The sequence below is a fragment of the Rhamphochromis sp. 'chilingali' genome (genome assembly GCF_963969265.1).
Source record: "Rhamphochromis sp. 'chilingali' genome assembly, chromosome: 17".
NCBI classification, from domain to species: Eukaryota; Metazoa; Chordata; class Actinopteri; order Cichliformes; family Cichlidae; genus Rhamphochromis; species Rhamphochromis sp. 'chilingali'.
This window is the reverse complement of record NC_137944.1, coordinates 18,415,159-18,440,468: the sequence shown is the minus strand read 5'-3', so window position 1 is coordinate 18,440,468 and position 25,310 is coordinate 18,415,159. Positions and strand designations below refer to the sequence as shown.

The 25,310-nt window shown below is 41.3% G+C and overlaps 1 protein-coding gene across 1 annotated transcript; it reads right to left on the bottom strand.

Moving 5' to 3' along the window:
* Positions 1-1,677: 1,677 nt before the first annotated feature.
* On the bottom strand, positions 1,678-25,263 carry tinagl1 (tubulointerstitial nephritis antigen-like 1). The gene is made up of 12 exons (XM_080862899.1): positions 24,834-25,263; positions 22,045-22,355; positions 20,237-20,303; positions 14,263-14,355; positions 14,056-14,170; positions 11,568-11,694; positions 11,222-11,372; positions 10,950-11,136; positions 9,987-10,032; positions 9,080-9,203; positions 6,232-6,277; positions 1,678-5,224 (listed from the first exon to the last, which is right to left on the bottom strand). The coding sequence occupies exons 2-12, from the start codon at positions 22,346-22,348 to the stop codon at positions 5,057-5,059; spliced, it is 1,428 nt and encodes a 475-aa protein (XP_080719025.1). The 5' UTR covers positions 22,349-22,355; positions 24,834-25,263; the 3' UTR covers positions 1,678-5,056.
* Positions 25,264-25,310: the final 47 nt, after the last annotated feature.

Sequence of the window (25,310 nt, the reverse complement as noted above, 5' to 3'; positions counted from 1 at the left end):
CAGATTTTTATACAGTCACTCCTTTAACTTTCAGCACCGCAGACTAATGGAAATACTTTTTATTAATAAGCAAACTCTACTGGAGGAATGTATGTAATGCAAAAATATTAATCCACAAAGCAAAGAACAGCACATCAAACCTCTGTGGGGAATATTCTTGTCTCGGGGTTCCCCCTGAAGCTATCAGATTCAATACAGCTGACAAAGATTTCCCCAAAGTAATAGAAAAATATATGATCTTTTTTGGGCTGTTGTTTAAAGGCAGAGCTTTGCCTTTGATTTTTGACATCCCCTTAAGGCTTGACAGCTCATGGAAAACTAGAGGGAGATTGTTTGTGTTTGTGTGTCAAACAGGCTACAAACAGCAGAATAGATTTTGAGAGGAACGCCAAGCTCCCAGACCGGGGCACACATCAGGGCAGGGTCCACAGCAAGCGATTGTTTTACTGCCTTTATCTTTACTAACTGCTTCCGTCTTTTTCTTGGTACTCATCCACTTCTCGAATCAGCTGAAAGGAAGAGAGCAGGAGCTGTTCAGGTAATGAATGCTTGGCTACTCAATGACGCAGAAACAATGGGAGAAATGTAAACAGTCGGTGGAAAGGTCCCTTGGTCCAAGTTTCCATACTTGGTCACCCGTGGCTGCTGTAGAGAGAGAAGCTTTGTAATATTGTGTGCTTTTCTCCAGATTCTTTCATAACCCTCTGTGAACCTTTCACCAGAGTCTGGGTTTACAGTCTGTGGTATGACTTGGCAATTTTTTCAATTTTGTTTTTATTTTAAGGACTTAATACAGTCCTGCAATAAGACATTTTTATAGCAGCAGAGTGAAACAAAGTAACAGAGTAAAGGGTACTGACATATTTTTATTCATCTATCTGTACACACATTTAAGATTTAAGGTTAACATTAGTGTTTTGTTTTTGATTTGTAACCAGAATCAAGAGAGGTTTATTATCAAATGAAAAGGTTATTAACTGGCAACTACACACGGTGGAAACACAAAAATGCAGGGGAGGTCGCCCTTCTAAGAGGTCTGCTCATAAATGTTTGCTGCTGTCACTGAGAGCACCTGGAAGGTTTTAGGTTTCACTGACACAACCTGATGATTTATGTGACAACATCTCTAGTAAATCTGACTTTGCAGACGTGTTATTTTTCTCACATCAAACACGCCATCCTTGTGCTGTCAGTCTGTTGGGGGATTTTGAAGACTTTTTTTTGGTTTTGGCACAAAGAGGTATCAAGAACAAGGCAAGGGGGTCCAACAGGTAATCAGAATATTTGATTTAAAAAAAAAGCAGTGCAGAAAAGTGGCATGCAAAATAGTGAGCACATTTGTAAATTAATGTCTAGCCACATTACATGAAAAGTGATGCTACACAAGAGCTTGAAATGTCTATTTGTACTGAATCATCATTTTTTAAGTGGTGAAAGAAGTATTCAGACCCTCCACTTAACTAAAAGTCATAATACTTAAAAAAATATATATTTATAGCATGAAGGTCAAGATCAAAATGTACTTTATATGTACCCAAAATGTATGTAGGTTTAATGCAAAATCTTATCCATTAGATTATTGGATCAGAAACATTGATTCATTAATGGTCATGTCTCTTTAATGATGGCAATTGTCTAACCAACAGTAAAACTTTATATTAACATGTGAAACAAATGTAGTATAAACAGACATTCCGGTTTTTATTGGGCCATTTGACAAAAAAGCTTTTTAGATAACAAAAAAACCAAAACATTAAAATACACATTCATATATTATTCTGAAATTTTTTTTTTAATGTTCTGTGGATTTTGGCTTCAAATTAAACAAGATGGAGCATATGAGCAAGAGCCAAACGTCTCTTTGCCCGGGTCGTCCACCGACTGATTAGTTATTGCCCTCGGAGATGGAAGAGTACGCTGACACAGCGCGACCTTATAAAAACTGTCCTCGTCCCACCCCGGCACATCGTGTGGAGATTCATCCTAAACACCCTGTGCCAGGTTCCTGCTATTGCTGCTCACTCATTACTTTCACCATCAGCTTATAGTCACGCGTGCACAGTAAGTATGAAACGAGACGTGTTTTTGATCGCTTCTCGGTCCCTGAATGCATCTATTTTTATTACACTGTGATATTTCAGGGGCAAGTTACATGGACGTGGTTTTAGAAAGACTTTATTATGTAAGTGAACACAACACGAGACAAAGAAATAATGAAACATTTCACAGGCAAATAAAGAAGAAAAAACTATATAATTTAAACAACTTGTATAAATAAAAGTCTACACAGCAGTGAATATGAAATGGTTCATTTTACACTAAATACACATTTTCTGAGTGAAAGTCTGCTGCTCGTGTAATTGGAGAAAGCATTTTGGTTAAAAGTAGGATCAGTTTCTGTGGCACATATTTGGAGTTTGCAGTGAACCTTCTGCAACTGTAATTGGTCCCACATGAACCTTGATAATATATCAACAAAATCACAACGTTAACGTTTTGAACATCTTCATGTGATAAGAGGGTTTTTAATATTTTATGTTTTCTATATATTCAGTGTCATCTATTGCATTTTGGTTAAAGCTAACAACTAATCCAAAGAACCACTAAGTGAAAGTAATGCAGGAAAACGAGCATGACGACAGGTTTCTGGTCAACAGAAAAAGAAAAAAAAAAAAATCCAGCTTTGGTCAAATTCCACTGCTCTCTCTGCTTTTTTGTTTCTTTTTTTAAAATCAAGCCACTGATATGCACCTTTTCACACTGAGACCTGTTACTGACAGGTAGCGAGGACTACAACACACCTATATATAACAATTTAGCAGCTAGCGGCTTTTATTAAATCAATCCTTCCTCCCGTGTAAAGGATTTGTCCACAAGCAAAAATGTAGACTTGATTGATCCTTCTTTGTGTTAATGACATAATCACTTCCACCCCAGGACAAGAAGCCCAGTTTCATACTGTTTTTGGTGTATTTTTATTTACTGTCAACCTCCTGTGCAGCTCATGTCTCTTGATCCTTTCTGGAAAGCAACGATTCTTTGTGGGGGGATTGTTTTGTTGTTGTTTTTTTACAATGAACGAGGAACACGCAATTGACTGCTAATCTCTACCCTCTCCACCACATTGCACATTGCTTGAGCATCCAGACATTTCTCTTTGCTTTTATATTCATCCGCCAGTTCACGCCTGAAGGAATCAACGGAAAGGCCTTAAAGATCACAAGACGTGACGATGTAAAAAATGAAAAATCCTTTTGAAATTGTTACTGAAGCAAACCAGGGTGTAATTTCAGGCATGCGGTAATAACACGCTGTGCTTTGCTTTTCAAGTGAGCCTATGATAACAATGAAACTGAAAAGAAAAACATATATTTCAAATGGAGCTAGCTCAGTTTGATCTTACAGTTCCAGCAGAAAACAATAAAAAAAAAAAAAAAAAAAAAAAAAAAAAGTCACAACAAATAATGAGAACATAAAGTCATACAGCTTTGAATCCGTGTTACAGTGTTACTCTGAAGTGGCTTCATATGTTTATTACCTATCAGATGCACGAAGCTAAACACAAACAGCGCAGCGCAGACTGGCCTTTAGCAGCATTATCGCACGTCGCTCAAGCTACTCACCGTGTTCAGTTTCAAGAATGCAGAAGAAGAAAAGCAACAGAGTCATGAGGGGGTTAAGAGAATTTCTACATACAGTACATTGTAAAACAAGTAGTTAAAAAAATGTAAATGTACACAGAACAGAGTACATTAAGAACATTATACATACTTCCTATTTTCTTCTGCAGTGATCAACTCTGTTTTATTTTTGTGTCTGGTTTTTTTTTTTTTTAAGTAATACAATCTTTAAACTCTGCAGACATCAGTTTTTAATTTAGTAAAATATTAGGACTGGGGAAAGCAGCATGGCTTTTTAAATCTTAATAACTGTCACAGAGACTTAACCTAATTTTATCTCTGCCACACAAAAAAAAAACCCCCAAAAGACAAATTATCCACAAAGTTTGACTTAGTAGCTCAAAACTCAAAAACTTGCCATTTTGGTCACGCTTTTTAATAATGTTACACTATTCAGGATTAAGAAGGTATTAGAAAGTGCTTGATTCACCATTTATATAGTAAATATAATAGATATATATGATATGACCATTAGTATAATTATGCTTATTACCAGTGTCTGTGCATGGTGTTAACACATCTGTATTTATAAATGACATAATAAGGAGGAGTAAAAATATATAAATGATGAATTAAGCACTTGCTAGTAGCGTACTAAAGAGCCAGGATTGTGCCCGTTTCATTGATATTTCTTTAAAAGATTTCATAGTTTTAGGAGGAACTGTGACTTTCCTTGTAATCTTACACTTTTAAGTCACCTTGTGTTTCCAGTGTCAGATTCTACCTTTTTACTGGAATGTGTGAGAAACCCTACAGCCTCCAGCTACTAACTCTTTACAAGTGCCCTCTCTGAAAACAAGAGAACGGGTCAAGCTACACCTCTGTTTAGCTGACAGGTAAATGTCAGTAAGGTCATCAGTGATATATTATTGAGTTACATGGTTTAGAAGGGTGTGTCTTGACATCTGGTATTTTAGCTCTCAGATTCCCTCTTTTCCAAGCCTGTCTGGTTAATACAGGTTTTGAGTTAGAAAAAACCGAAGAATAAAAAGATCACATCCTTCGTCGCCAGACATGATATGACATGATCACCAGATATTATACTGGGGATTCTGGGATGTGTGGTCTTTGGAGCAGTAGGTACCTGAGTTGCCTGATTGCAAGGCAAAGTGAAAGAACTTTAGCTTAGTTTGTCTTAGTTTTTGGTGCCATGAATCTTGAGATACACAGTCGTTCTATTAAAAGGCTACAGAGGGTGGAGAACAAGGTTCTGTATCGATCCCCAGAATAAACTAAAGTGTAAAAAAAGAGGACTAGGGCTCACTTTATGGCCAGTAGAGGGGATGCGATGGCCTGCGACGCAGCTGCATAGAAAGACCAACTGTAGTTTGGACAATAATACAGGTTTTAATAGGGTTTTAAGATCTGCAGTGTCTTTAAATGTGCCTGCGGTGATGGTGGTGATGGTGGTTGTGCATGTCTTCCATTGAGATTCTGCCCCACGCGCCGATCACAAATGTTTCAATCTCACACTCGTTTTCCCCACGAGCGATCCGGAAGTAGCCGTTTTCACCCCAGTTCTTTCCCCAGGAGTTGGCAGCAATCTGGGGGAAATAAGATCACACTAACTGTAAAATACAATAAGACTTAAAGATGACAAGGTTTTATTTACTTTCCCCTACACCTCACCAATCAGGGGGGGAAAAAAACAGCTTTTTACAACAGACTTTTTATTTTAATATCGAATAATCACTTATAGTAATTAAGATACTGTTTTTAAAATTTAATCATATTGAAAAGAAGCTTTAACTGTTTAATCGTTAAAACATATTGCCTGTGCTACAGCAGCAGGGTTTTTCAGTCAATCTTTTTAAAAGGGACCTATTACACTTTTCCTTATTTTCTGCTGCTCAGTTTGAAACTCATTTTCTACTCTTGTGTCGAGCTGACATCAGCCTGAAACAGACATCCTTATATGATCATTTCAAGCTGGGATGAGGACTTGCAAACACTATAAGAACTCAATTTGTGGAAGCCACGAGAGGGGCAGCCAATCAGAAAACAGCGGCCTTTTAGAGTGGGAGGATAGAGAGTAGATTTAAAAGTAGTCATTTTTATTTTAAGTCCATCCATCCATCCATCCATTCGCTTCCGCTTGTCCTTTTCAGGGTCGCGGGGGGCGCTGGAGCCTATCCCAGCTGTCATAGGGCGAGAGGCGGGGTACACCCTGGACAGGTCGCCAGTCTGTCGCAGGGCCAACACACAGGGACAGACAACCATTCGCACTCACATTCATTCGCACATTCACACCTAGTGACAATTTGGATTATCCAATTAACCTATCCCCACAAGCTGCATGTCTTTGGACGGTGGGAGGAAGCCGGAGTACCCGGAGGGAACCCACGCAAGCACGGGGAGAACATGCAAACTCCACACAGAAAGACCCCGGCCTGATGTTGGAATTGAACTCAGGACCTTCTTGCTGTGCGGCAACAGTGCTAACCACCGTGCTGCCCTATTTTAAGTCTAAAAAACAAAAATAAGGAACTGGAAATAAGCATAATAGGCCACCTTGAACTACTGGTAAAGAAGGTGTAAAGTGAAAACTTACCCAATATTTTCTTGATGTTCCATCAACATTTCTCTCTTCTCCCCACCTAGTGCACAGATCAGAGATGATAGTGAATTAAAGCGCATAAAAATTAAAGTATAGCTACGTCTTATTAGAGCTGTAAAAATAATTTAAGACATGTAATGCATTACTTTGCCTCAGATGTGCTCAGTGAAAAGCAGATATGCAGGGTTCAAATGTTTAAAAAAAAAAAAAAAAAAAAAAAAAAAAAAAAAAAACCAACTTTCCCCTTGTTAACAACATCCTGAGTATTTATAGCTGGACATCATTTTGTTGCACTTTTGCATTCCAATACAAAGAAACACGGAGTTCCCCTCTTCATCGGGCGTAGGTCACAGGGAAGAGGAACAGCACCTCAGCTTCGTCAGAGCACCAACACTGCAAAAAACGAGCAGCCCACAGGGACACTGAACTTTATCTTTACCTTCTCTGGTGGCTGTGTTCTCAGGAAACCCTGGCAAAGGTCCATAAATTCCCACCATGCCATACACTTTGGTCTTAGCATAGCTGCTGCCAACCCCTGCAGTTTCTGCTCGTCATGATCAAAACAGACCTAAAGCCAATTCCCATCCTGTTTTTCCACACCCGGCCTTTCATTTCCAAAGAGACTCCCGGTCCGCAATCGGTTGTTATCTTTTATAAAGTAAAGGAATGCTGGGAAATACACTGGACGGCCTCAGGCCCTGCCAACTCAGTAGCCTGCCACCAAAACACTGGCAAACTGTGCCAGGCTTCATTCAGCGAGTGACTTTATTAGGCCACTACTCTCCCAAGTGGATTATAACGTCACATTGACCAGGAGCAGACACATTAAAAGCAGCTGTGTAAATACAACATCCCAGCCAGCGTCTAAAGTAGACCCTGGCTGGTGTTTGTGAGCATTGTTCACACCTGTATACAAGTGTGTGACCCCGTGTTTACTTGTGTGCATATTTATTGGTATAGAGACAGGCAGACAGAATCGGACCACTGCTGATCTCTTATCGGTCTTCCAATCAACTCACTTGCTCACTTGGGGACAATGATGGACATGCCCCTGTGCCCATGTACCCCCGCCCTTGCCCAGCGCCCCTCATCCCAGCTCTGACCTCTCCTCTCGGGCACTGATCCCCCTCTCTCTGTCCAGTGCAGTCAGGATCAGCACCCCAGACAATGCTCTTTCCGCCACAGTGGACCTCAATGCTATCTCCACAAACTTTCCCAGGCCCTGGGCTTAAATGAATACACAGCTATGGGATTTAGCCTATGTAAACATACTGAAGCCTGTGGCTGGCAGGTTTGGAGCTCAAAACAGTGCCTTTCACAGCCTCCATCCATCTCTAAACCTGCACCGCAGCTAAAGCCTCCATCCAGCCAAACCACATACAAAGCAGTCAGAAATCACAGTAGTTGTAGAAGGAGGCTGTATCTTCATCCTCACCATCATCTCACACTGTGCATACCTCCACAGTTTACTGACAATGAAGCTGCAGAGAAGTAATTACACTCCAGAGGGTGTGGTTCTAACACGAGCGTGATAAGCAAACACGAATGCACTTGAAGAAAACTGAGAAAACTGTATAGGATTTAAATAAGCCAAGTACAGGTTGGAGGATGAGAAGTGTTTGGGTTTTTTTTGTTTGTTTGTTTGCTTTTTATCCTACATGTGCTTATGCATGAAAGAAAAACTACAGACAGTGAAAGCTTCGAATAAAGAGATTTGTGTTTTATCCTTATCAGATAAAAGCAGAGAAGTTGCTTCTGTCATAATGCAGGACTTGCATGTTTGCTGTTTTTTGACACTCAGGTAAATGTTTACCTACAGTATGACACAAACCCACACGTCATTGGATGAATTAGCCGGTAATTGGGGTTTTATTATCTCACATAAAAACTGGAGGAGCCGGGGATCGATCAGACAACGTTCCAATTACTACCCATCTCTGACAGTCAAATGTTACCAAATACCAATTACTCAGAACCACTGTCACAGTTTAAAAATGTAAACTGAGCCAAATATATCAGTGACATATGTCAAAGGGAGCTGGATGAACTACAGCCTGTAAAATATTTAAAAGCAAAGAGCGGTTTATTCATCTTAAAGGTCAGAATATTTAAAAAAAAAAAAAAAACAAAAAAAACAAACAAACCATAAAACAGTATCAGTCTGTCTGGAGTCTAAAATGATAAGAGGAATATTTTGGCTTAAATGTTAAGAGGAGTAAAAGAAAGGAAGTGGGACAGTCTGACGGCCAGATGAAGAGTGATGATGGAGACATCACAGAGCCAGAGAAACGCACGGCAGTGGGTGTGGGCAGGCAATCCAGGTGCGTCAGCCGTCTACCTGCCTGCATATTTGCGGTTGTTAAAGTGACTAGATGGGGGGGCAGGGGGGACTGTCTGGGGCAGATGAAGGAGTGGAGCCAAGGTGTGTCTCCGAGAGCAATAGTCTGGAAGGGAGGGAACGCTTATTCACAAGCAGACAGCTGGCTGTGTGCAAACACACGTGCAAGTGGAGCTTTGAATCAACAAGGACTCAATTAAAACCCTGATTCATCCTTATTAAACAACTTCTGAAGAGATAGGGCCACTGCTAAGCATGTAGCAACAGTTAAACCAGACACACTCGGGTTAAAGATGAAGAAAAGGTGAAAGCTTTTGTCTAAACAGGAGTCAGGTAAAGAAAAAAAATAAAAATAGGAAATTAAAACCTGGTGAGTTTATTTTAAGCCCAATCAGGTCTGTATATGCATGTCTCCGAGCCACGTTGTGACAAAGCATGTTGGTTCACTAAATGGGGGCAAAAATATGAACTGTTTTGGATTGTCTCGGTATTCTGGTAACTTACCCGGTGATCCTGACTGAGTGTGTGCCATGTTTACGGTATTGCGGTGGTTTAGTGAAACTGGCATCTGTGTGTTTGTAGATCCCAGTCTTATAGACAAAGAAGTCCTCGTGGACCTCCATAATAGCTGCAAGAACAAACAAGCACGGAGAATTAGAAGGTGGAAATAACCTGCATGAGTACACGCGCACGCACACACACTTTGATTAGCCATTTCCCAAAACTATTAAGCAATTTCACCAAACAAATTCTGATTTCCCCCCTGAGTCACACACCCAAACATCAGAGCAGGTTTGTGTGCGTGTGTCAGTGTAAGCTGCACATCTAAGCTATGTGTGACTTTGTTTTTCCAGCAGCTGTTTATGGATAGAAGAAGTTTTTAAAGCTGTATCAGCACTAGATGCAGTGTTCCCTGGTTGAGAATATAATGCAAACTTTCACTCTTATTAGAATCTCTTCAGCAGACACACACAAAGGACCACACACACTCATGCAGCTCTCCACGACTTTCTCAAAACTCTTCCTCCCTGGACTGTTGAACAATAAGTTGGCACACGCTCCCATACACACATGCACACATCCTTCGACATGTGACTCCTTTATTCAAGTGTACTTGAAGGCATTCCAGATGGGCTCCAGGCAGCTAGCCACGCTAATATAGCAAAGTTAGATCAACCCTAGCAAGCCGCGGAGGCCGCTCATTTCTGACAGGGTGACTGGGGTCAGAGTTAAAACTCTGGTTAAAACCCATTCAGATGAAAAGGTTAAATATGACATCAGTCTAGGTCAGATACTTCAAGCTGTGTGTGTTTTAATTCGTGAAAAGTCACACCCACGTGGGAGCAATGTTGACAATAAAATACAAGCATATTTAAGGAAGACATACACACACAGAAAGGCATTGCGTTACCTTGCACGGGGCCATTATCCATAATCTCCTTCATAATCTCCTTTTCCTAAGTGAGACGATAGAGAGAACGATTTATAGGCAAAGGAGAGTGAGACAGACAGAATGATCGTTACATGTCAGTGAAACGGAGAGGATGAAAACAACCCCCTGGAAGTTAAAAGTCAGATAACAAGATTGAGTTCAGCAGGGCCCCTTGGTCTTAATGCCTGGCTTATTGACTTCACAGGCTATCAAGAGACAGGAACAACAGGCTGTAATGATTTTGAGAAGCATTAGCCGTCACTTAGCCCTGACGGATAGCTTCTGGTGAAACCACATGTTGGCTGCTGCTCAGCGGTTGTCTGATTTGCAGAAGATCCATGCAGCAGCGTGGAGACACCGCTTCGGGAGGCAGTTTGTGCAAATGTTACATGATACTAGTGCATGGATTGCAGAGAGGGCGGAGATAATGTCTCCATGAAGTCATTTAGATTCATCCACCCATATTAGCAACCAAAATAGAGATATTTTACGGTTTTTATTGTTCGATTGAAGGATGAGGGCTTATGTAACTCACTTCTGTCTCTGAGCAGAAAGTAGAAACACTAATATGAGGAGGAAATCTCATTTCGGATTAACCCGCTGGTCCTGAAATGATAGCAGACAATGAGTGTTGTCTTTAAATTGGTGTAATTCACTCACTGCGGTGTTTCTCAAAGACAGCCTTTCTAAGTCATCGTACTAGAATAGTTTATAATTTAGTTTTATACACAAAGCTAACTCCTCAGTCCTGAATCCTACCTCCTGAGATATGGAAAACAAGTGGGTAAAAAACAAAACAAAAAAAAAAAAGCACATCCCACTGCCCTTCTACAATCTCAGACTCATTCCCAGGTGAGCCAGGCACACCATGGCTGATCAGTGTAGTTTTGTGAGCGAGAGTGGACGTTTTTGTGTACACTTGTGCAGCTTTCTTTCACTTACATTGGATGAGAGCCTGTAGGGCGGCGTGGACTGGTAGATGTCGTTGTGGTAGTTTTGCGTGTTGGGACATCGCTGCGTGGCTTGCCTCTTCCCCCGTCCAACCGAGCGGCTCTGCATCATGCAGCGACCCACCTCTGCCGGCGTTTGCTGCGGAGGTTGATATGGGTAACAGTCTTCTGTCACAACTCTGTCGGGAGGGATGGGAAGATGTAAGTCACCCATCATTCATTCACGAGCAGTAATAACTTTGTCTGAGATGAAGGGGGGCTTACCCCCTACGCCGAAGATACCACCAGGCTCCATCTATGCGTCCTCCGGCACAGCCTCCCTGGTTGCGTGTGTCACAGGAAATAAGATTTTGGGGAGACAGCCGAGGAGTCATGTGGCCCATAGACTGGATGGAGATTCTGTCTGATGCCACAGCTGGTGGCAACAAAGCAAACGCATAAACACGTAACTAAAATTTCATGGTGGAAGCTTCACTTCAAGAAGAAACTTGAGAACTAAAGAACTTCTATTTCCTAGAGTTCATGCACGTTTGCATGTGACACATTTTAAGGATATTTCCCTACAGTTCCCCCATTAGCCCTACAGATGTCATTTTCCCTAAGACAGCACCTGCTGTTGAGAAGGCCCAGGAAGCAGCGCAGTTGCCCTGATCCAGCGGTTCATGAATCTTCCCCGGCCACTTCTCTGCTGAATTGAAGTAGGGCGGCAGATTGTCGGTCTGAGGATCCATGTTCATCTGCAAGAGGGAAAGAAGTTTGTTCGTTCTTGCTTCAACTCCATCTTTTGCAGCAACCCACGAAGAAAACATTTATAGTTCTCAGTAAAAACAGTCATTATTACCAACTGACAGTCCAAGATGTGTGACATGAATTTATAGGGAAAAGAAAGGAAACGGTATTTAAAAACAGGCTAACATTTACGTGCAGCAGCACGGGTTGCTTGAATGTGGTGTCAGGTAGTGTAGTGCAACTGTTTGGCCACAGCAGAACACAAACTGAAGGGTGCAATTAAAATACTTGTGGGCAGCTTCGTAATACAAGCTTGGATCATGGGCAGATTACATAAGTCTACTAATCAAAGGCCACATTTAAAAAAAAAGAAAAAAAAAAAAAAAAAAAAAAAAAAGAGGATTTCTTTACAACCATTTGAACCAGAATCCATTTCTAACGTTGCAGAATAGACAGGACCCTCTGAAGCCACTCCTCTTTGTGAAACAACAAGTCTCTTTGGTTATATTAGGGTTTCATCATGATGGTAAACTTCTGTTATAGAGTGTAACTGTCTCCCTGATAGAGCGCTTTCACTCAGACGTGCTCCATCATTTAATCGCCAGCTATTGTCGGATACTCTATTCATATCTCCTGGTATTATGTGATGAACATACACTACAGATAGCTTCATCTCTCTCTCTCTGACAAAGACTCTGGCTGCCCGCGGTGCATTCCACTGCTTAATAGTGAAGCATTCAGAGCACAGACGGCCACCTGATACATCACTAAGGAATGTGCTGCTGCTCAGAGATTTGGAGCTCTGGCAGGTCAAAGTGCAAAAAACGCACCTGATCCAAAAGGCATCTAAAATGTTGCATTAAGTGCATTTGACACGAGTCTGCAGAAACAACAGGAAAGGGGAGAGACTGAGAGTTTTGTGAATGGGCTGTGATCTGATTTGTGGCACAGGCAGGGACACGCTGACGGCGGAAGGAGTAGGGGGTGTTACAAAATTTCGAGGTGGAATGAATGCACGCAGAGCAAAGTGGGGATGCGCAGACCCAAGAGGAAGTCTTGTCTTTATTCTCAAAGCCGCCACCATCCTTTCCGTCTTCTCTATGTGATGTTTTGGTTGCGTCTTATGTAATCTTTCTGGGGTAAAAATGTAAACAAAGACAGAGCAGGCTGAGGTCTCCAAACAGAGAGGCCGTTACATACCAGCAGGCCACCATAATTAAGTGAAGCAGGTTTTGATCAGTGCTCACTTGTTTGTAATAGGTTTCAAGCGTGCAAGAGCTTGTAAAAAAAGAAAAGTTGAAAAGTAAAGATATGAGTAACTTTTTCTTTTTATTCTCACCTGTCTGTAAAACTTCCTGCTTCCACCCACATCTCTCCTCTTTATGTCATACACTCACACAAGTGGGAAACAGTTTGTGACTAATTCAGCATATGTTCCTATCGTGACTACAGAATAGAAACAATAGTTCTTTAAATTCAGCGTTGATCAAATTTCATATACTCTGATTTTAAAAACTATTTCTATGTAATATTTCAAATGTCTGTGTTTAAATACAAAAATAAGCAAAAGCAGATGTATACAATACCAATGATTTCTGTTGAATATTATTTCCCATGAATGTAAATCTCTATGTTACTTTTTTCCTGCTATTCATGAGTGAAGAAAGACATGATGGTCCAGCCAACCGGTAATCCAACGAGTCACTGCTCAGGGAACCTGAGTATGCACGCCAACCACTTGGTTATCAAATCACTCCATCGTACAATTCTGAAAATATCTAAAGACATCATTTTGGTTTTCTCTCCATAGTTGTAGTATTAGTGGAAACAGGAGATGAATGATATGTTATCCGTATGTTATGCCTTTTGTCGTTTTTAAGTGGAAACAGAGTTTAAGAAGTTACACCTAGTGGCGACCAGTACAGTTATATTCTTACACTTCCTGTATGGATATATCAAGGGCACCTAAGTGAATTTAATTTAATTTTATGTAAAACTCAGCCAACAGCTCAATGTGTTTTATATTGCAAAGTAAAGATCCTACAATATTAGAAAGAAATCCTAGCAATCACACAACCTTCTATGAGCAAGCATCTGGTGAAAGTGGGAAGGAAAAACTCCCTTTTAACAGGAAGAAACCTCTGGCAGAACCAGGCTCAGGGAGGGGCGGAAATCTGCTGCAACTAATTGGAGGAGAGAGGAAAAAGAAGAAAGGGCAGAGAGAGGCAGGACAAGAGCCAGACTACAGGTGAGAGATTTAAATAAGGAGTCCAATCAGTGAAGTTTTGTATCTAAGCCTTTAGAAAGTTCACCCATATATTTATTTTCTAACGATGATTTGATGATTCAATGAACGAAGAGTCCTGTACCTGAATCTCATTCATGTTCATGACTGTTCTTGATGGTCTTTGTGTGCCCAGTCGGTAGCGGATGCCTTCGTTTAAAGTCATGCCATACAACTCACTGTGGTTAGCTGCCCTCCACCTAAAAACAATATGAAAGAGGCAGAAATCATATGTGTTTTTAACTACAAACAGAGTATTGTAAGTACGTGTCTATATTTATTTGTTTCTTACCCATAGTTTCCTCTGTTGACAGCTTGGATAATGTCCGGCTCAATGAGACAGGCGTTCTGCTCACACTCCCAACGTCCAGAAGTCCCACATGTGCTACAGGAGAGAGAGAAAAAAGTTAGTAGGGGACATTCAAAGAAACTACAAGTGCCTGAAAAAATGTGTATTTTTATGCTACAGTCACTAAAGTCTATTAAACAAAGGCAAGTGAGCAGAGGCTGAGTGGATTTCCCAAATAAGACATCAATTGAAAGAAGAATGTTAGCAGCCGGAAAAGGCTGGAGAAATTATGGAGTGGGATGGTTAAAAATAAAAAGCTTAGATTATTCAGCCTTTTAAGGCTGCAGAATGCAGATCCGTTTTTATTCGGCAAAACGGAAAATAAGTGAGCAGGATATTAACGATGACACACAGATGTTTACTTTGGAGATGCTCAGAAACAGAGGATTTACTTTCTGATGACTCACTGCCGAGAAGAGTGCCTTTGTGTGTTTGTGTGTGTGGTAATACAACATCAGAATGGAAAGGCTTTAAAAAAAACAAAAAAAAAACAAACACACATATATATACACAAGCAGTCCCCATCGCTATCACGCGTATTATAGTTGACAATTTGCAATGCACAGGTAGCCCTCCTGTATGTGTGCTCCCCTCCACCCCAATCATACCTCAGTCAGCAGTATTTCTCACTGGGTTATCGCTTCAATCACTTGCCTCAAAGCTGAGATAACACTAAACAGATCCACTCTGCATTATCTTTTTACTTGTACATCCAGTATGCACCAGTGGGTGTTTTAGTTATTTCTAATATATTTTCATGCACATGACATGTTTCAGATTATTATTTTAAACAGAAAACCCCCGCACAAATCCTGCATAAATGAAACGGAGAAAACAACTTCACATTTCCCTATGAAACATAGAAAAGCACAAAAAAGAAATGCATTCTCAAATGTATTGCAGATTTTCAATGATAAATGTATTATTGCTACTTATTAATATTAAACACACTTTATATGTCTTAGAACCATTGCCTGTTTTGTGCAAACCTTGTTTTATACATGCTATAAATAGCTCTGTGTAGCATACAACACATTGAGCTTACTCGTTTTTTTGTTCTTGTGACAAACTCAGTTTTAAAAATACATCAAATGTGCTAAAACTATAAACTGCCTGTGCAATTTTAAACAGACGGATCCACACATGAGTAGACGGTAAAATCTAGACACTTAATTTAAACCTAGGTGACATATACATTAAAACAAAACCAGGAACATAAAGCTAAAGCAGCTAAAGTTCAACTGCTAGTCTGGCAGGGAACAGCGGAAGCGTATGAGACAGACAGGTAATTAGGTGATAAGACACAGTGAAACAAGACAGAGGGATGTAAGTAAAGCCAACAGAAGTGAAACAATGTGATCTTAAAGTCAAATTGAAACAGAAAGAAGAATGAGTTTGTGTATAAAGTGACTATATTTTTGTTTTTAACAGTCACATGATCAGCAGCAGTGTTGAGGATGTGAGCCAAACAATAACAGGGGTGTTTCTCAGATAATTATGTAGCTAGCATGAATTGTGCATGAAATGTTTTTACTACCCAGGACCATCACTAAACAAATGCGATGTGTGTGACTGAAGAGGAATTTGACCTCTTCAGTCACACAGAAACCCATGGACGGTATTCCCCTCTCAAATGGCTCACTTTCCTGCTGGGACACATGTGCCACGTTCATGTTACATTAAAAGGTTACACCAGTGTGTTTCTGCTCAGCATCCTACAGGGACCATCTGATGGCTTTTGATTGGTTCAAAGCAACTGTGACCTTTCACCTCTTCCACCCTCCAGCAGGAATACAGGCATGCAGCAGCACAGTGCCAGTAGGTCTGCGATAAACACACAGGGATAGGCTTGATTTATGGAGATTGAGGGACAGAGTGGGACTGAATATAAAATATAAGGGATGTGAGGACATATTTAACATTCCCCGTCACAGTCCCAATTTAAGATCTACTCGCCTGAGAGAGCATGGATAACAGCTAGACAACACAAGGTGTAGTATCTCACCATATCTGGCCATTGATGCTTCCAGATCAGTCGGAGCAGAGCCATGTTTGTGTGTGTGTGTCTGAAGATACGGCGCATCTACAATATCTGAGCAAATAAATAAACTTAGAAAGTCTATGCTGGCATTGGCTGTTGTCCCATCTGACATAACGAGCCAACAGACGAAAGCAGCTGCCAAATCAAATTAGAGATCAACTGTTCCTTCAGACTGCTACCCCAGAGACCATCTTTGAAAGGAGAAGTCGCCGAGGTTCAGATCTTTCGGGACAGATAACATGTTATCGGGATGGCAGCAGATCTGTAAATAACCAAATTAGCTAGAAATCCCATTAACAAGACAAAAAGCTGACACATACTGTATTACACGTTAACACTCACAACAGTAAATATAAGCGCAGGCTGAATACACGACACTTAGTCTGTTCTAAAAACCAATCTGCGGATGATTAATTTTGTGCTGCACAGACAGATGACGTTTATACTGATTGTGGTGCTGATGTCAAAGTGCATTAAGTGCAGCTGTTAAACCAGTTAGTCATTAGAACAGTTTCCCTTTCCTGTTCAAATCAGTAAAGAAACATAGGCGGTACAGATAAGAGAGTGCAGGGGCGCTGCTAATGAGAGCCTCGGGAGGGGGAAAAGGGCGAGAGCCGATTTCTGAAAGAGCTGGGAGGACACGCATTTGGGAAATTAATAAGTGGAGGGAGTGGGAGTAGGAGAAGCATGTCCGCGTGTATCCGTCCGAGCCTAAGTTGTGGCGCAAATTTTCAAACTCCTGTGTGTATTGGTTTGATAAGCACGTGTGAGAGCACGTGATACCGAGACTCTCTTGTTTTCAGAGCGAACGGGGGAGTTAGCACATTATTGTTGGTTTTTAGGAACTGGAACACCAGAGGCTATTTTTAAACAACCTCCACAAGTCTTTCCTCAAGATAAAAACAGGACCCCCGCCTTTTATCAACTTCCATCAACTGTATTCCTTTCTTAATTGCTCCCGTGATAAGACTGAGTGACACACACACACACACACACACACACACACACACACACACACACACACACTTACTTTAAAGAGCAACAATTGACACAGACGTGAGAAACCAGCGTGGAGGACAGATGCGGAATTCAATTTCCGCTGCTCCTGCTTTCACTCACTTAACCTCCCTCCAGACTCTTGGGAACTACTACACAGCTCCTTGACTGCAGCTTATGTCATGCAGAAAAATGGCAGCCGTCGCACACGGGTTCTGTTCCCCTCAGGGTGCTGAAAATCACTGAGACAGAGATACTTTCCTGTCACTTAGAGTTAATCCACAATGCTCTTTGTAGAAGCTCTTGACTTCATGTCACGGTAGTAAAGTGAATTAGAAACACACTGAATTGGAAAAATAATGCAGGACTGCCAAGGAGATTTACTCAAGGAGTCAATTACAGAGAGCTGTATTACAGTGTACAGACTTATTATAATGTATTCAAGCAGAGTGGTTTTCTATCTCTATTGAAGTAGACTCAAACTCAACTGGAAAACTGTTTCAGTTCAGATTCAGTCTATCAAGTCACGCAGAAAGGCAAATGCAAACCTCTCTTCTTCCCTAGGGAGAAAAATAATTCGCATAAGGGCTGTCTAAGCTTACCACTAGGCTATCCTATAATTTATAATAACAGAAAAGCCTTTGGAGGACAGGCAGTAGAAAGTTTGAGAACAAGGATCTACACCTCAAAAACATGACATAAAGCAATGATTTTGAGTAAAATGCAACTCAAATATATAAAATCAAAGGTGTATTTATTCAAATAATTAATCATTAAGGGAAAAAATGCTTGGTATACACTCAGCTACAGCAATCGAGTTAATTATCTTTTGTGCTCACGTACAAAATTACATGGGAAATTTACATGTTATCAAATTATTTAAAGTCAGCATTTTGGGGCATAAATACATTTCTGAGTGTGTAACAGAGTGCTTAGCAGGTGTGGTTTGTAGACTATATACAAAAGATGAACACCATGAAATCCTTTGGTTTGACTGAGAGGTGTCAATAGACCAAGTAGCCTAAAAATACCCTGCTTTTTCTACTATTTTCCACCAGATGGGACCAAAATTTACAAAATAAACTGCTTTTGGTATCAAGTAACACTTTAAGCGAGGGATTGAGAGTAAAATCTGAAGTTGAACAACAAGACAGACATCTCTACAACTGGGCTTCTATCCGGTTGTTCAGTCTGACGTCACTAGCCGTGTCTGGGTCTAAACTCCGCTGCAGGTCCATATATCAAACGATCACTGTGGCATTACTGAGAGTTGAAAAACTGTCTAAAGTCTTTCATCTTTAATAAAATGATCAGCGTTCTGCTCTACCAGGTGTAACAATTGAGTTTAACATCCAGGCATCCATGAAAACGGAATTTATGACATTTAACGGAGTTAGAAGTTAGCAGGGAGTTAGCTCGCTAGCTTCTATCTAAATACAATATAGCATGTCCTGACTGCGGGGTTTTGGAAACAAATTAAAACGTACAGCTCTGTTATCACTTCCAGCATAAATGAAGACAGAAAACTAAACAGCAGTGACGCTTGTAGGGTTACTGAAGTTGGGCTAGCTGGTATATAATGATGTGCTACGTGACCGCTAGCGACACAGCTATGTTAGCATAATATAAACAAGCTAACTTTTTTTTCCACTGGATAAAAGTTAACGTGAGTGTTCTCGGTGGTCAGAAACAAATGTAATCACATGGCAGGATGCTGTAAAAGGACCAAACTTCAGCCAGGAGAACAACTGAGATAATCCATCCACAATACGAGGTTAGTCATTCATATACTGTTGCATGGGCTGGGCTGTAGTTACATCCTAAGGTTTTAAAAACTGAGCTTAAATAAATGATTAGTGGTAATAAAAGCCGAGGGAGGTCAACAGGGATCACTGACTGTTTTAGGAGCTTTTTGAGATCAAATAGAAGAAAATACATAACATTAAACATGTTAACAACACAAAAGCCATATTAAACGCAGACTACTTTAGACCCGGAAGTAGGATTCGTCGCGTCATCACTGAACAACCGGATTTGCAGCCAGAGCAGTCACCCCCTGCTGGCCATTAGACAGAATGCAGCATTAAAACACAGATTCACATTTCAGCCCCAGAGGCTACAGCCATCTTTTATATACAGTTTATGATGGAGGTGTGATGGAGAATCACCAGAAGTTATTACAAGGAATCCTAAAGTGGAAATGATCTCTAAACAAAATATCATAATGAGCTGAGATATTTTATTTTTCAGGCCTAAAGTAATTTCTCCTATTTGGACAAACTAACACGGCTTATCTGTCATCTTATCTTATCTATACCTGCACATTTCTTACAGGCATTTAAAAAACTCAACAAAATTATGCACGCAGAGCTGGGCAGAAGGAGGCAGACAGAGTTTCAGGTGCAGGTGACTAAAGCTCATATGTGAGTAAGGATCATGTGATCAGCGAAAGATTTTCACTCAAAACAAGGATATAAAAATGAATAATGAACATTACTCCACAAAGCCACCAGCATAGTTAGAAACACATGCTGTGCAAAGGCACATTTTGCAACCTACAGCTTCATTTTAAACTGTGCAAATCCCCACAGCTTTTAGGAATACCAAGCGCTGTACGTCAGAGAGGGAGTCAGAGAAACTTGATGGTAAAAACAGATTTTTCAGCTTTTGTAAAGCCAAATCCATAAAAAAAATTCCCCTCCAAATTATAAAAAAATATTACATGCATATTTATATAATGCTTAGTGTTTACACAGGTAAAAAAAACAAACTGGGAACCTGAAAATGTTCGAACTTAAAGATACTTCAGGGGGAAATTAAAGGGAAAACCCTTGATTTAAAAGGCAGAAAGAATGCATGGAAAAGGCGGGGTGTACATACCATAAATTGCAATTTTCTTTGTATGTTTGCCCCGTCAAGAACGTGTTTCCATTTCTTTCACAGGTGCCTGAGAAAAGACAAAGAGTGGCAATTTAATATACGCAGGTTTGATGTGGCTAAACAATAAAGATCCTATCGCTAATCTCAACAAAAGCTACGCACAGTCTCAATCACTGAGACACAAATGAGACACATGCTGTACACGGAGGCTTAAAAGCACACATACACACTTGATATTAATAACACAGTAACCACATTCCTTCACTTGCAACCACAGTAAAAGTTAACAGCAACTAGTCTTAGTATTAACACACAGAATATGTGAGGTCTAAGGAGCTCTAAGCCAGTAATCCTGTGTAGGAATGTGGCGTTAGCTTCTTTCCTGCCTTCCCAGGCTTCCCGGGCTCTCGTCATGCTTTAACCAGCTTACGCCCCACTGCACCAACTCTACTGAGATAGCATGGAAAGCCCCCACTTCCATCTATAATTAAACATCAAAAATTTTACAAAATTTGTGAGTTGCACACCCTGCGCTGTCACGACCCCAAAAGTGGCCCATCTTACTCGACTGTTAAAACGTTGGTGTTTTGGTGACAAGCTTACGTAAAGTGGAAGATGCTGTCAGAGGGGACTCCATGTGGAATTTAAGGCATAATCTGGCTGAGAATTTACAGTGTGAGCAGGTTTTCCCGGCCTCTGGTGTGAGGCCCCGTGCTGACAGTGTGATCTATGACTGATGCTCTCACAGCTGTCTCGCCCGGTCTATCGTAATTCAAATTACTGCAGAGCTTCGGCAAGTGGCAAGTTACACATTAATACAGAAGGAATGTGTGCAGACTGAACATATGCAATGGTTACCGTGACATTTTTTGTATAGCATTCCTTCAGCGCAGACCGAGTGAAAAAACAGTAGCAGTTAAGAGGAAAGACCTATCATAACAAGCTGTCTTTCAGTGGCTTCCCTCCGCTGACTGTGTGATCAAACATGCTTGCGTGCACATGCTTGTACGTCGGACCTCCTGAGTGCCAAACCTTATCGAGCACGACCCACATACCTGCATCGACCTCTCTAACTTTGTAGTCCTGTACCCATTGTCTGGCCGCATACCCCACATTCTTTCTCCTGACCTCCATTCATCCCTCTACACACCCCTCCTCCCACCGTCTCGGTTAATAAGAAGCCTACTGTTCCCTACGCTGCTCTCAGGTAGCCCTTTGCCTTTGCTGGCACATTTCACACTTCGGCAGAGAGGATGGTGCTAGAACTGTGAGGGAGTCCAAATGTAGTCAACCAACCAGTAACACAGGTGAACGAACAGGAGTTTAATCTGCAATACAATCAGATGCTATATGTAGATGATTTAAGGGACAGGGAACGTACAGATAATCATTATGTATGCTGAAATATAGTTTGACTTTCTATTATTATTATTATTATTATTATTATTAAATCCATTATATTAATACTGTCGTTTACCCTGTAACTCTGTGATTAATCACACAGAAGAAATCAAAGAGACATTAGAAAGATCAAAGGTTTCTGTCCAAGTAAGAAACATTGGTATGATCACTTCATATAAATGCAGTAACAAGCTGAAGCTTTTAAAAGCAGGTATGCAATTCTAATCCATTTTCAGCATATTAGGGGCGTCACGCTGCTTTCCATCGTGGCCCAGCGTGGAGCTTGTCAGTGGGGTTTCCTGCAGCTCTCTGACAGAGTTTAACTAACAAAGACATGCCCACACGCTCACACACATGGCTGCAACACTTTCTGATGCCCCCCAAAACACATTTGTACCTTCACATACCAATGAAAGGCGGCTGCACGCCAAGACAGTGACCCCAGAAGTCGGGGCAGCAGTCGGACACCGTGCGGTTGCAGAACAGGTCACAGTAGCAGATCGTGTCCAGGTACGGCACGGTGCACAGGTCGTCCCTGCCAGGACAGCAGCCTCCTCGTCTCTGGCAGTAGGAGCCGAATGGGTCTCTGATGCCGCCAACATGAAGTGGACTGGCAAGCTCCCTCTTGGTCCTTCTGGAAAGGATTCTGTCTGCAGTGCCTTCTCCCACCACCAGGAGTAGCACGGTCACAGTCAACAGGATGAGCTTCATGATAAACCTGCGACAGGGAGGCGACAGAAATTAAACATTTAAGAGTTGTGGATAAAGCCAGTGTTATCCAAGGCATACCTCTGTATGATGCTCAAGAAGACACACTTAAAATGCTCCACTCTGCAGGGGGAAGAGCAGCAGAGTGTAGCAGAGGAATTGGGCATTACTGCTGCCAACTTCTGAGCAGTTCATATAAACAATGAGGCACACACACACACACACACACACACACACACACACACACACACACACACACACACACACACACACACACACACACACACACACACACACACACACACACACACACACACACACACACACACACACACAAGTTTAAACAGACTTGGCAGCACATGGTTTAAATAGAAACCCATGTGATCCTTGGAGATTGTCTATTTATTTCCTCAACTTTCCTTTTAAACCGCCAAGACAAACAGCAGCTAAATATGAAAATACACACAGCGTGATGGAGAACATCGTCTCAGTGGCAAAAGTTATGTTATCAAATATGTTGAACGGTGCATGATGGGCAGGTTCTCTGACATGTCTATATGCACATGTAATATCCTCAATGCCCACGTTTAGTTTGTTTGTCCCTGCTCAAGGTCTCGGGATTATTAAAGGTCAAACAATCCCACGCATTGTTTTTTTGTTTGTGTTGGTCTCAGGTCACTGGATAGGGGAGTCTCTGCAGGGTCGGACCAAGAGGAGGGCTCGCCCCCGCTGCTTACATAAACAGCATCATTAATTATCCAATCAGATCTCTCGGCACAATGGACCCTGTGCACATAAAGCACAGCTCTGGAAAAGGCCTTTGCTCTGCTGTTTTCTGCATGACTGTGCCTTTACTTGGTGCGCACACACACACACACACACACACACACACACACACACACACACACACACACACACACACACACACACACACACACACACAGTAACATATGGCAGCATGGGATGGGCAGGTCTTGTCCTTTACACAAGTGTTTTGTTGTGTCAGACTTTGAGCAGCAGTGCAATAAAACACCAGCCAGTGTGCTCATCATGCTGGTGATGTCTTTAGGTCAATCTAAAGCTAAAAAAACCCACTTCTGCAGAGATCATAATGCAGTTGTCTTCAGAGGCTCTTCTTTATCATCTGTAGCTTCTTTTCACATATTAGATTAGATTGTTAAGCGATAAGAAAGTATTTTGCTCAATTGCTTACTTAAATGAGACAGTATTTATAGATTTAGTCCATATTACTGTGTAAAATATCCTGTTAACACCCAATATTTCAATCATACGATCCTGAGAAAAAGATCTTAAAGCTTTCAGTAATGTCACAGATGGCATATGGTCCATCAGGGCTCCAGACAGCTGTAGCCAAGCTACTGATCCTCCACTTCAGCTACAGGACAGATGAACCCTCAGTAAGGGTTACCCGCTCACTTTCTAACACACACACTATAGCGCATGGACACATAACACAGTGGCAGATGAGACATGCGGAGTCAGTGTCAGCAGCTTCAGGACCACAGTTATGAACAGTGAGTTCATAAATCTGAGCAGTATTTCATTGCACGGCAGCACTTTTTTTTTTTTTAAATGGGAACATTATAAACCACAAATACATTAATGCATCAACGTACTTTTCATTTTTATGCTTCACTGCTAATGAACAAGAAATTAAAACCTATCATCCAGTGATTTGTGGTTAAAGTAACTCATACAACCTTTTCAGTAGCGAAGCAAAAGAACATCCAAGGCTAGAAATATTTTTTAAGAAAAAACCCACACACAAAAAACCCACAACAACAACAAAAACATAAAAACAAGGGCCAAATCTTGAACTGTAATTAAGGTGAACCAAACTTTTAGCTGCTTACACACGTGACTTGATCACTTTCCTTCCCAAGACTGAACTTTGACACATTGTTGCAACACCCAGCAGATAATTCATTCTTCAGTGCGTCTCTATAAAAGCCCTCTCAGCACCATTTTTCCTGTGTTACACAGTCCTGACTATTCTCTCAAACTAAAAAACATTAAGCTCGATTTTTAAGGGGGAGTGGGTTGGATCATGTAGAACACCTTACAGGTGTCCAGTGAGGACTGCACCTCAGCAGGTGAGTGAAGAGATTACTGGTGTCTGGAGCGGCCACTCCACCTGAACCCAACAACCCTCCATTAAAAAAAAAAAGACAAAACAGCCTTCCGTTGATATTAATGTAGCTCTAATGTGCCCAACACACCCTTAAGATACATATGTCGTAACAGCAAAGGCTTGACTAACCAATGCTCTACAATACATCTAAATAATTATACAGAGAAAGACTAAAAACATGGAAGGTGATGACAATCCTCTGAAAGAGAGCTTAAAAGTTTCCTCTTCTTCTGTTTAAAGTAACTTGATAATAGTGTAAGCCAGACTATGACGCTCAGGCTGCACCTGCCTGAGAGCTGCTGCTGAAAAGTGCAGAGAAACAGAAACTGCTGTTACCTTGAGTTTAGAGAGAAATCCTGGTTTTGTAATCCAGTAAGAAACAGCTTATTTACTGCTGGTGTGCTGCTCAGGAAGTCCCTCACAGGTAGAGAGAGTTTAGGTAAAAGGTCAGGCTCCTTTTCTCTGTTCCAAACTCTCTCACAGGATCTGCTCTGTCAGTCTCGGTCTTCTCTATATACAGGCAACAAGCAAGCGTAACCACTCCCCCCTCCAGCCTCTGGCTTGTCCCCTGCTTCACTGCCTCTCCCTCAGCAGCTCACATTCACGCACGCCTTTCCCTGTGACTCCCACAGGTTGACTATCTCTGCGTGCTTTTCCTCTTCTTATCAGACTGGAGCCTGTATAGTGAACTGGCTCTCTGTTCACGTCACTGCTTCTCTCATATTTTCTTCCCACTGTCGCTATCAGTAGCCATGACTTCCCCCTTCTTTATCTGCGACTTTTCCCCAATCCCCACACAGGGCCAAATCCACT

Bases quoted from the DNA above. Each gene is read 5' to 3' on its own strand.
- tinagl1 (XM_080862899.1), bottom strand. From the start codon at position 22,348: ATGAAGCTCATCCTGTTGACTGTGACCGTGCTACTCCTGGTGGTGGGA. The intron at 20,304-22,044 runs GTATGTGAAGGT...GTCTTTTCTCAG, and splicing joins CGTGCAGCCGCCTTTCATTG to GCACCTGTGAAAGAAATGGA. The intron at 14,356-20,236 runs GTATGTACACCC...TCTCTCCTGTAG, and splicing joins AAAGAAAATTGCAATTTATG to CACATGTGGGACTTCTGGAC.